This window comes from Acromyrmex echinatior, chromosome 9 (assembly GCF_024713525.1).
Source record: "Acromyrmex echinatior isolate Ae372 chromosome 9, ASM2471352v2, whole genome shotgun sequence".
Taxonomy (NCBI): domain Eukaryota; kingdom Metazoa; phylum Arthropoda; class Insecta; order Hymenoptera; family Formicidae; genus Acromyrmex; species Acromyrmex echinatior.
Genome location: NC_141860.1, coordinates 10,365,871 through 10,378,738, shown reverse-complemented (window position 1 = coordinate 10,378,738; position 12,868 = coordinate 10,365,871). Strand labels below are relative to the sequence as shown.

The window sequence follows — 12,868 nt, the reverse complement described above, 5'->3', positions numbered from 1 at the left end:
AAAATATTTTTTACCGCATTTATTCAAATACATATTATTTATGTTATATTCCATAATAAACTTTTTTTCGGTATTATAATAATAATCGCAAAATTTTAAATTAATTTAGGATTGACAGAAGCGAAAAAGAAGAAAAATGTAAAACTCCCTGCTTTTTATCTTTAATTATGTTCGTATACTTCGTATTTTTTAATTTGCTTAAAATTAATAAAGGCTGTTGTCTTTGTGCAGACCTTTCGTGGAGAAGACATTGTTCGGTCGTTTCGGCGCGCGAGCTTTACCATCGGTTGCTTTCAGTGTCGGAATCCACGGGAACAACATGCCACTTTGTGACGGCCCGCTTCGCTTACATTCCGTCCTTTGTGATTTACAAAAGCGTGCTGCTTTCTAGAAGCATAAATTCATTGCGCGCGCGATAAACATAAACCGGTGCATGTGCGCATTTTACAGCGAAAACGTACACTTGAGGCGTAACACATTAATGAACAGAATTTACGAACGCATTTCTAATTACTGTTTTAAACGCGCGGCGCTCAATCGCGTTGTTTGCGGTAAACCGATTCGGACTGCCGCTATGGCCGCTGATTACAACAAAATCCGCGGTTTAATTACGGGCATAATAAGTCATTATGGAAATCACCCGGGAGCTGATGATCTCGCGTAACTGCATATTGAAACAATAATATATCGTATGGGTCGCGTGCCAACTTGTGGCTTTTTCCTTTGTCGAAATTATAAAATAAATTATAAATTCGGCATTATTCGGAATGGATTTTAATCGGAATTATTTCGTTTTCTCCAGAAAATATAATAAAAATCTAGGAAATAATTGAACAATTTTTCAAATCGAAATTCATTTCGAATAATTTCATAATACTCATATCTTGCATTATCTTTTTCAACGATTCAATATATATCTTATCACTATATCAATTTGATAATTCAATGTCCGCTAATGGATAATTTCTCCGAAATAATAATATTTTGATGTTACGTATAATTGTAAATTTACGAAATAGTATTTAATTATTTATGTTTCCGGGAAATATTATATACATTAGCGTAGTACAAACAAACCTTTAGTCTGTCTACATATCTTTGTTTTCTTGTAAATAAATTTGCTACATTGAAAAGTTTAGTCTTGTAAATTAATTTCTCGTTTTCGAAATACATTCATTAGCAGAAACGTATAAATTTTAGCTGGATGGTAATCCATTTGTTATTTAAAATATCAAGCGGGTCTTAATTATTTATGTAGATTATGTAAAACAAAACAATATATTGATAAAGTACTTTATTAAAATGTAAAATAATAAAACGTGGTACGTTAATTAAGCTCTCTCTTTCGCGATGAACATAATTGTCGTTGACGATCGATATCGAAATATTGTTATCGAAATAAGCGTAACGTTGAAAACACTTTATTCGGAAAAAGCATAATGACGTTCGTTATCGTCGATATGTTAAATAATGAACGTTCACGAATGGTCTTTATTAATTTTCCAACGATTCTTCTCTTCGTGGCTCGCACACGAAAGTTCGCGGGTATGGACGATGCAAGTCCTGCCGTTTTCGAATTCTCGACGTCAATGGGCTTGCCGGGCGTCAGCTTCGCGATTTTATACTCGAAGTTGCGGTAAACGTGGCCGCATAATGGACAGATCATGCGAATCCTCTTTGCACGCTTCATCATTAACGGAATAAAGCTAAACGGTCAACATCTGTTGCGAATTACCATGCGGTGAGAATCTGATAGCACGAATTACGATTGTGCGCGAATTACGAGCATAAGACTGTTCATGTAGAAATTGCAGTGTTATAGTCCTTAAAAGGACATAGTCGAAAATAGAAGGGGATATTTTTAGAGATAGAAAATATTTATCTTGAAGCACTGAGAAGCTTACGTTGAAATTTTTATTGAATTTAGAATTTTCAATTTTAATTTCTCGGATCTCTGGAATAGAAATTCTCTAAATGACATAGGAAATCAGTTGGACATCGGGAGCTGCGGAGTTTTAAATTTCGTCTGGCCGACCATTGTGAAAAGGTCAGCAAAAAGCTATCTCTCGTTAAAAGTAACGAAGGTTGCTGCAGAAGAAACAGTATTATATATATATAAGGGGCAAAAAGTTTTATCAAATAAACACAAGAGTTCTGTAGTCTATGTAGTCGTATTCAAAAGAAACGTGATAAATCATTAGAGATAAAGCAGCAGGACGACTTTCTATCTGTCAGTAATATTACGCTACGTATTTATCAGCTCTAGAATTAAGCGTACGATTCATTAAACGAATTGATTATTTAACAAATTAAATAAAAAATTTTTCATATAAATTACTTTTCATCATAAATTATAAAATTGTTTGAGTATCTTTCAATAATGATTATTTTAATTTTTTTTTTTTTTGAAATTCTTTTTCTATTAATTTTAATTAAATTAATTGATTCGCACATACCTGAAAAGGCGAAGGGCTCCGATATGTGAAGTCGTCAGTTTGTTGCCACGCGTATGAAGCGTTGGCACAGCTTCCTTCTGGCATTGAGAACAGACTTTTCTCTCGCCGTGCAATTTCCACGTGTCTACTGTGAATAGCGAAAACGAGTGTTAAGCCTTTAATAGATGCCGTTGTAATCCTGTATTATTGATCAGATTACTTTGGCATCCGTTTAACGCTTTCACATCGACCACAATCGGAACCACAAACTATCGTCGCGTTGGATAGACCGCAGACAACAAAACACTTCTTCCAAGGACCGGTTTTACCGACATCGCTCAGCTTTAATCATATTTCAACCGTTTTTCTAAATACTGGATGTCTGTACATATTATATAAAGAAAAAGAGAAGATTCGATTAATCGTGTCTAGAAATTCCGACCGACGTCAGTGCGACCGGACCTATGTGAAAATTTTAATAACAATTTGCAATCTCTATTAACATTATAAGAAAATTCAGATCCTATAAATTATTTATATAGTATAGGCATTTCCTAAAGCAGGCTTTTTTTTCCAAATATTAAATTAATAATAACAAGAATGAAAAGTGATATGTATATGTTCGTAATAATATTTGAGAATTAAATATTGTATTAATTTCTGCTTAATATCGTATGACTTGCTCCATAATTATCCGAATGCTTGTTAATCAATGACTCTTTTTGTATTGGTCTACTTCAGATATGGTGAACGACCGCATAAATCCAAGGCGGAAATAACCACGGCGACTCGCGCCAAACTTGAAACTTTAGCGTTTATCGTATCTGAATTAGGATATATCGCGAAAGCTCTCTCTTCTGTCGTGCGGCACGTAAGGTTTAATCGCATCGGTATCTACCACGAGTAGCGTAAACTTTCTTCGACTCGTTCTTCTTGCCGCTCCTATCGACTGGCGTGACCGGAGACGAAATCCGATTCAACGATATCCTTAAATCCTCGTTCTTCTGAAAAAAGTTAAGAGGAAATAAGGGAAATGCAATCGTCGTCGACCGTTTCGTGTACGTTACGTGATTTTATTTGTGCACGAAAATGTGCGGAATTTATAAAAAGAGCAGTTGTAGATAATTATAATATTATTATTTCTTTAAAAGTTAATTTGATCTTGTGATAAAAGAAATTAGGGATCTGACTTCATGATCAAGTGATGTAAGTTAAATGAGTAAAATTGTGATACCGACAGTATCTTTTATCAAGACAAACTCTTGTTTGAGATTAATCTGTTGCAAAATACAAAGACTTCCGTAAGTATGAAAATCAGATAAAAAATGGAAATAATTCTCATAAGTAATCGATTAATTAAAATAAATCATAGCTAAAAATTCTTTCGAAATTCTGTTATACATTACAAAGACTGCGTTTATCACGCACACGAATTTTCGGTATTGTACTTATTGTAAGTTTATTTCGAGGATTACGAGAAGTCACTCTTATCCCTTTTAGAAGCTTTATATGTTCTTGACCCAAGAGACTCATGGGTTGAAGGATCGACTTGTGGGATGGATAAGAAGAAGGTTAAAGGTTGAATGCGAGACGATAAGGCCACCACAAACATGAACGTGCAGTCTCCGCCTTTTTTTTTATGATCCTCCCATCTATCAAGATATCTAATTTCTCGGTTAACACCCCGAAAAATGTGGAAATTTGAGAACCAAAATTGACCGAAATTTATGATGCAGATTCTTATTTGCCATCAAAAATAGATACTTCAAATATGAGATATTAGAAGAGCGAATTTAAAAATACGAAAAATATAAAATTATAAAAGAACATAATTTTAAATAAAATAAATAGTATATACAACACATATAAAAGATTAATAATATTTTTAAATAATATTTTTCACTTTTGACGTGCGTTGATAAAATCGTATCAACATTTTCAAACATCTTTATTGCTATATTTTACGTTTACTTGATATAGAGAAATTGAAAAATATTCCTGGAAAAAGCAAACGTTTATACCTGATTGTTCAAACATTTGGCAGTAATCTCGGGATGATATTTACGGATATGTGTGAGAAGTTTATATGTGTCTCTTTCCTCGACGCTTACTTGCTTGTCACATATTGGACACCAGGTTGCTATATATGACTATGTATGTTAAAAATAAACGCTTGGTTAGGACGTACATGAGCTAAATATTATAATACGTTCTAGTAATTATTAGATAGTTATTTTAGTTATTTTATTATTTTAGTAATTTAATTTTATAATTTTAATGAAACATTTTTCATTTGTGGTAAATTGAAAATTATTCATCTCGTTGTGATAATTTGATAACTAACCTAATTAACCACGATTAACTTTCCTAGAATGAAAAAAAATGCTGTATGAAAACTGAACCGACCTTCTCCTCTATCATGTTCTCGAGAGCGTATATTTTCGGCTTCCTATGAATCCATCGAACAGACTCAAACTTTCTGACTATGATTGATGTACAGTTACATTGACAAACTGAAGGTTCGCGTGTAATAGCGGATCGATAACAGCGAATCGTAGTTGTTTCTCGAAAGCGACTCCATTACATGCATGAAATTGCTTCAGCTTTTAACTTGAATCCTACTTGTAAATATTTAGGCTACATTCCTAAACGTCCTCTCCGAGGAAAATTTTACTGAAATATATAATATACGTAACGTATACTATAAACATCGAGTAAAATTTTCTTCAAAGAGGACGTTATGTGATGTAATCTTAATATATAAAATAAGGAAGTTGATGATAAGGAAGGTAGAATTGATATAAATACGGATAATAGACAAATTTATTTGTACTGAATTAATAAACAAATTATAATAGATTAGAACTATAATAAATGAAAATACATGAACTATTAAAAATACAAACAGAAAGATACACTTTTGGCAGTTAATTTTTTCTTGTTATTAGAGTAAATATTTTGTACATGAAAACGTACATACTGAATATAAAATTATAGATATTCATTATCGTAATAAATAATCACATCATATGTTACACTACTTGTGCAGTAAAAGTCCTTCTCGTTACCCAGATATTTTCGTAGCGTGAAGCAGAACATCCTGAGCCCTGTGAGGACTTTGTCACGTTTTACAAGTTTCTCACCGGCGCGGAAGTGCTTCGCGAAGGAAACAATCCACGAGGTGTCGCCGGCGAGGTTACGAATTAGAGAAAAAAAGGAGCTTTTCCTGAATGCGCTATGAGAGGTTGAGTCAAAAGTTTTCGCAAGCGGGAACAAAGGTTTGGTGTAAAAGTCTCGCTTCCGCTCGCCCGCAGAAGGAAACCACTAGTAGTCGAGCGCTTGCTTCCTTCGAACTCTTTTCGTATATATACTCTATTGAATCATAGATAACGTCACGTATAACTGTATGAGATTTCCCACGGTATTTCCTCGACCGGACGTAGAAATTCTCCCTTTCTTTTTTGTCGGCTCTCGTAATGTACTCTTGACTTTACGACAAGGCGAAATGAATTTCTGCCATTTGCGCGAAGATAAAGGTAAGGGTAAGAATGTGAAGAAGCCGCTTCATGATAAGTATTTGATACCGTGAGAAGTGGGGATATGTACAAAAACTCATTTTTTTTCTAAACAAAATCTATTATACAAAGGTCTCGAATCGTTGAGTTTCGTACGTTTTAGAAATAAATCGAATAAAAGTATAAAATAAAGATATTTGAAGATAAAATTTATGAATGTTTCCCATATTTTGACTAAAATAATTAATTCAAGGTTTAAAATATAATGCATATAAGGCTCGCACAATGTTATACTTTGATTTTAAGTGAGGCTTAAAACTCTTTCTGTCTCTATCTCTTTTTGCTTTAAAATGAGACAAATAGAGTTTTAAGTTTCGCTTAAAGTCAAAATGACATTGATACAACTGGGCCTTTCATTGTTTAGAATATAAAAATAGAAACGATCTTACTATCTTTTCTCTTTCTCTCTTCTGAATATTTCTTGAGTGTCTCAGCTAGTCTTTCAATTTTAGTATTTTGACGTCGAATTTGCACTGAATTTGTATTATGTCGTGACTTCGCAATATGAAAAGCAGCGTTATCTCTTTCCGAGAGATATAGGATATTATCTCCGATTATTCATCCCTCAACTACAGAGACTGACATTGTTGTTCTCCATAGCAATGTATTTATATAATGTCTTAAATATAATGCTACAGTATTATATTTAACTGTGTGTCCGCTTTTCGAAATCGAACGGACTAATTATTGAAAATTAACAAAGATCGGATACAAAAGGCTATAATTGAATTAGTGGTCGGGAACACGTTTCTCTCATTCCGGTAGTGGGTCAGGAAATGAGGTCAAGTAAAGGAAGAAGAAGTAGTGGCAGGCGGACGTGGATGGAGTATACCAGGTGGTGGTGGAGAAACTCCTCGCGAGTACCGTTAACCGCGTCTGAACCGTCGGCCGTTTCTTTATGCGGACAGACGTGGGCACACCATGGTGAGGAGACACCAAACCCGCACGCCATGATGTGGGTGAGGGACGCCCACGTAGATGATCATAAACAAAAGCTTCGTCGCGTAAAAATCTCAGCCATCGCACGGAAAAACCGCGCGGCTTAGGCGGTCTCTAATTGAAAGATATAATAGAGGGAATGATATAGACCTAACACGTACATGATGGCTCTCAATCGATACAATGAAGAGCTAACCATAGCCACTGTCCGGATATATTACAATATGCTTATGCATCGCTTGGTGAAAGGATTTCTTCTTAATTATATCATTGTTTAATCAATTTAAAATGGATTTTTTATGATCGCAGCTTTTCAATTTTTAATAATAAATATTTTTCAAACCTCTCTGCAAGGAATATTGAAATTTGGAACGAAGAATATAATTTTTAATTTTTGAAATTGAATTCAATTTGTTGAGTTGTCTTATTTTTCTCAATACATTTTATAATGCTATGTTTTTTTTCGTGTATACTGTTTGTTAGATAAATTTTGCTTTCTTATACATGTTTGTAATGTAAAATTTTTTTACCCAAGCACTTTAGTAACGTCCTGTACTCCTTAGATGTTTATGGTCTTATCAGATATGACATTATCATAACATCGTCTAGTTTAATCGTGTTTTTTGCATAAAGACTACCACTCACACCGGGCCGGGCCCGACGTATGATGCTTTCTCGATGCAAATCGTGAGAAAATATGTTTACGTATGCCGCCCAGAGCGTCATTGTCGACTGGAAATGTGCGTGGGGTTGCGATCTGAGATCGTGACCCGATCTGAAAGAAGCTCCGCCGAGCTGAACGTAATATTTTTACATAATTCGCTATTTTTGCATATACATTCGCTACATCGAAAAGGATCAGAGAATCTTGATGCGTCGATTTACGGTTAAGCTCAAGCTCGTACATCACTGAGTCTCCATTTAACGGTAATGCGATTCTTATGGGAAGATCTGTTATATTATAGTATTTTCTAAATTCTATATTGATATATAGATCTTTTGTTTAAAAATATGCACGAGAATATTAATTTACATTTATAGCAACGGATAATTAATTTAATAGAAAAAAATAATATTTATTCTACATATTATTATAAGGAATTTGAAAAATGTATAGATGGGATAAATCTATATTATAGATAATTAAATTAGATAAATTATTTCAACGTCGCTTGTACTCTTATAATTTATGTATTATTACATAAGTTGTAATAAGAATATATCTATATTTTTATATTTAAATTATACATAACTTGTATATATATGTGCAATTAAACATCTCATAAAAATGATTATTTTTGTGAGATGCGGAATTTGAGTCAAGATTTTTAAAACGAGTAAATAACGACATGAATACTTTGTTTCTTGCCGTATCGGCATCTTTGTATCCCTTCACGCTACTTCGATAGCTCGACAAAGGAAAATTTATCGTAATTAGTCTCTCCCGCCCAGCTTCGACGAAACGAAAAAAAATATCCCGCGCCTTACTCCCAATAAATATCGTCGATAAAGTGCCGATAATCTCAAGTCAATTACTTGCAGGAGATACTTTGCTTCATTTACAATGAATCACGTGTTATACACACCCTTTATACTCTGCCATGTAGTCTCGAGATCCGGCGGATGCATTTCGCAGGCGGATGTATGGGCTGTATCGCGATAGTGTCAAGTTACTATGAGAGGAGAGAAAGAGATATATGTGTATGTATGTATGTATGTATATATTAATATATATATATATATATATATATATATATGACATTCAAGTTTTTAAAAAATGTTCTATAAAGTTACAATCTTATTATTACGAACACGTCAAATTTAATGCTTGTAGAAATTGTTACAGGTATATTTCATATATTAATAAAAACTTGATTAATGCAAGGTCTTTGTAAAGCTGTGTTTATAGGACAATAATGATTTACAAATTTCGAATTGCGAATGACACAAATATAATTTTATATTAATATCATAAATTTAAATTTCTATAATGTAAATGTCATTAATCAGACAAGAAAAGTATTACCACATTTCTCGTTAGTGAGAAACGAGTTTTATGTCGCGATGTAGGTTCTCAAGGCTTTCGCAATCCGCTCTCGGTCGTTCTGAAAAAAATCAGAATAATTGCAACCCCACGTTTAACAATAAGATAGAGGTAGGCAATAGCGTGGCCTGACCAAAGCCTCCGTGAATTAACGTACACGATTGTGCTGCACGCAAAAAGCGGTTGCACATCCAGTTGTGGATGTAATTGCGGTGGCGTGCACGACCGCGCGCACTGTGTTTTGCCGAGTTTAGATAATTGTGGTAACTGGAGATTAACGTGTCCTCACAGTTTACAATCTTTTTCTGCCCTCCCTGGGTGAAGGGATTAAATAAACAATTAAAAGTACATATACTTGCTGTTGTCGATCGACGGGTGACGTTTTGTATTAAAGCAACTTAATGCATTAGCCAGCTATCAGCCATTTATCAGAAGCCTTTCGAGTAACATAGTTCAAGTTTTTCACAGAATGCAATAAAGTTCTTTTCTATCTGTCAGTTTATACTCGAAATCCCCAGTATTTTATTATCGCAACTGAACTACGTTGTCGACGTGAGATGGCTTATCTTGTCGGCTTACCAATGATAGATATTATTATCGCTTATCGCGTCGGTAGAAGCGGACGTTTAAGCCAGGATGACACCATTAGGACCACCCTGTGCCTTCTTATCGCATGAACGCCAGCAACTTTGTCGTCCTCGTCGTTTACGCGTGCCGTCATCGTTGAGACCCAAACTCGAGCTCAAAATTATCAATATACTTGAGGCATAAAATTAGCATAGCGCTTTTAAAGAAAATATTGTTACAGTTGCACAATTTTTGTAATATATTACTGAGAGATCATAAAAGATATGATAATTATTCAATAATTGTATTGACAATTATAAAGATTATAAAGCAAACAGTTATAATGAATAAAATAACAATTAACATGATGGTATTCTTAATTCTTTGGTGCGATATATACTTTAAAAACGACACATTTGAATATGGCATATCCAATCTAATTCGATTAATTATAACTTTTATAACGATGAATAAATTGTGAAGAATTTTTCTTAAAACGCGCCAGACATTAAACAACATAACAGTATCAAGTAAACGTGTATTTTAATAAAAAAGTTACAAGCATTGGAAAAAGAAAACCGGATATGTCATTCATCGAGAAATAGCAGCGAAGTTAAAAATACTGCAATAATGCAATGATAATGGATATCATGTAATGCGAAAGTAAGATTTTTTGGGATATCTTGTATAAAGAAACGCGTATAAATGATAGAAATGGTACGTTTTAATATGCAGCGTCTAGCTTAAGCAGAACGCTCGGAGGGAGTTGTCGCTGGAAGACAAAGCATCGTGGAAGACGACGCGCGAAACAGGCGCGAGAAATATTACGGTACCGAGAGCGTGCACGCGCCGCGTCGTATATCTGTAATAATCATTCCCCATTCAAGGCGAACGTTTCATTCGCGTGGATGCGGCACGCTCGCGTCGCAAATTGCGATAGAGGATGCACGTGGTTGCAACGACGACGGCGACGGCGGCGACGGCGACAACGACTCCCATAATCAATGCTCGCTCTCGCAACGACATACTTTCCGGCTTTCTTCTTCGTTTCTTCTTATCCGATCTCTCTCGGTGGGGTGCTGCCCAGTACTCGTAACGTCGCTATAACTAACAACGAACCAACGAGGTTGGGTCGTGTATCATCTCGCCGCGTTAAAGCTGCCAGGACGCGTGTGCGCGCACGCTTGGAAACTGATAGCGGAGCGTATTGCAGCACATTGTAGGCGACACAATTGCATTTTTCCGCGGTGTAATTTACCGGGAGATGCGCGATATTATTAGTTTTCCTAAGGGATAGCGATTTTGCTTGGCGTTTTACCGTTCACTCCCTAAAGAGAATGCGTGATAAAGTAAAACGGAGCAAAATCTATTTATCTCATTTCAAGTATGTATATGGTACTATTATTTTTTCTTCTATTTTGAGCAAAAAAAAATTAAATGTTTAAATTATTGGTTATTGTTATTATTGGAGTTTGAGAATTATTACGACATGTATTTTCAACATTGAATTAATATTAACGTTTTCGAAATATATAAACTATTAATTATTAATCTATATAAATATGTAAATTTATTTTTATTATTATAATTTTAGTCACTTTATTTTACATTAAAATTTTCTTCCGTAATTTTTCAATTGTGTTGAAAGATAGATTTCTAACGATGTATCAAAAATTGAATGTTCCACACGTCGATTGATTCTGCGATTCTGACAAATATTGGTCAAATTCCTACGCTTCATATCGAGAAAAATTTGATACAAAGTACAGAAGTTCATACGAGCAGAAGATGCGGAATCAATTCGTTGTAAAGGATAGAAAAGAAAGAAGACCTGAACACAGTCGACTATCACAAGATCAAACCGAACGAACGGATCGAAACTTTTCGAGACTTATCAACTATTGCTGTGGAAATAAGATTTCGACTCGTCTCTTTTACGCTGTGCGGGGATTTTATGACTGGGATGGCTCTTGCGTTACGGCTTGAAGAAACTCTTGAATCTTCTGTTGAGTTTTACGTATCGTTCCGACTTATTCTTTTTACTGCTCTTCCGCTATTTCGGATAGGGACTTCAGAATTTAAGATGAACATTTCCCGGGTAGTTCCCGCCTTTTTTCCGAACATGTCGCTCCAGAATAACGTGTGAAAAATTCACATCAAGTTATATCTCGCAAGTTATACAACCAAGTATCTCCATCATTTTGTGAACATTCAGGATGTGACATACGCCGTAAAAAACCTAAAACTTTCATTTTTTTTCTTTATGATATTGACAGTTAAATTCATAAATTTATATGTATTTCTCAAGACAGAATTTTAAATAGAAATTGGAAGTTACGTTTCTTAAAATTAATGAAAAAATGTTTCTTCATATATATTTTTTAATAATTTGTGTTTGGCAATTTTCTTATTTTTATCCATATCAGAGAAACAGATAATATTTATATAATAAATATTTGTACATGAATTTATGATTTACCTTGATATATTTCATTTTATTTGATTAATTATTCAAGCTAAATGATTATTGCTAAAACGTATCTGAAATTGTAACAAACAATGAAATAGATTTTTTTACTTCTATTGGGTCATTAACAATGTTAACAAAGATAAGTCATTCTGCATGGAATTACAGCTAAAAAGAAATTAGGACGATTAAAATTTACAAAATATATAAAATTTTAATTTTTTATGTAGCTTTGCTGATGTTGATTATTAAAACGAGTATTAAAAGATACTCTTCAAAATTGTTTTTTTTTTCTTTTATTAAATAATAAGTAAATATATTATTTTTGATTGTGTTACATGTAATAACTGTGGATATATTAATAATTTGTGTTCAATATTCTGTTTAACAAGGAACAATTTACTCAACGTTAGCAAAACTTTTAATTGTCGGTGTCTCTTCGGTATGCCGACATCCGCATTCGCTCGAACCGTCGTTACGAGCAACAAAGCGAGATTTCGTCCGCGGTCAGTGACGAGATGGCGAGAAATTCAGTCGTCGACACGTACCGACTTCACGAACAATCCGCCATTTCAGCCACGAAATCCGGTGCTTTGATCGCTACTGCGTGATATCGAATTAAGCTCAAAGGGAAGTCTGTTGTCGCGAGAGAGAGAGAGAGAGAGAGAGAGAGAGAGAGAGAGAGGGGAGGGGGAGGGCTAACGGGAGAGTAGATAGCTGCGGAAGCGGGCTTTGCGTTCACAAATTCATCTGTAAAAGATGTCCGAACATTGAACTATGACCCTATCATGCGACGTCATCCTCGCCTTGTCTTTGCGCAGACTGAGAGAGAGAGAGAGAG

The 12,868-nt window shown here is 34.5% G+C and overlaps 2 protein-coding genes across 6 annotated transcripts in view; one reads left to right on the top strand and one right to left on the bottom strand.

The window, feature by feature from the left end:
- The window catches only part of twin (CCR4-NOT transcription complex subunit 6-like twin), a 292,189-nt gene that overhangs the window by 134,374 nt on the left and 144,947 nt on the right, over window positions 1–12,868 (top strand). The gene's annotated exons all lie outside the window — the stretch shown is intronic.
- LOC147908613 (uncharacterized) overlaps window positions 1–12,868 on the bottom strand; it is a 146,553-nt gene that overhangs the window by 94,654 nt on the left and 39,031 nt on the right. For 2 of the 5 annotated variants that reach the window (XM_087409745.1, XM_087409741.1), the window contains exons 1-2: window positions 2,457–8,529; window positions 234–387 (exon numbers count right to left, since the gene is read on the bottom strand). In XM_087409745.1, coding sequence (XP_087265871.1) covers window positions 234–387; window positions 2,457–2,540 — 238 coding nt within the window. In that variant the 5' untranslated portion in view covers window positions 2,541–8,529. The other 3 variants (XM_087409742.1, XM_087409744.1, XM_087409743.1) reach the window with 3 other exon arrangements.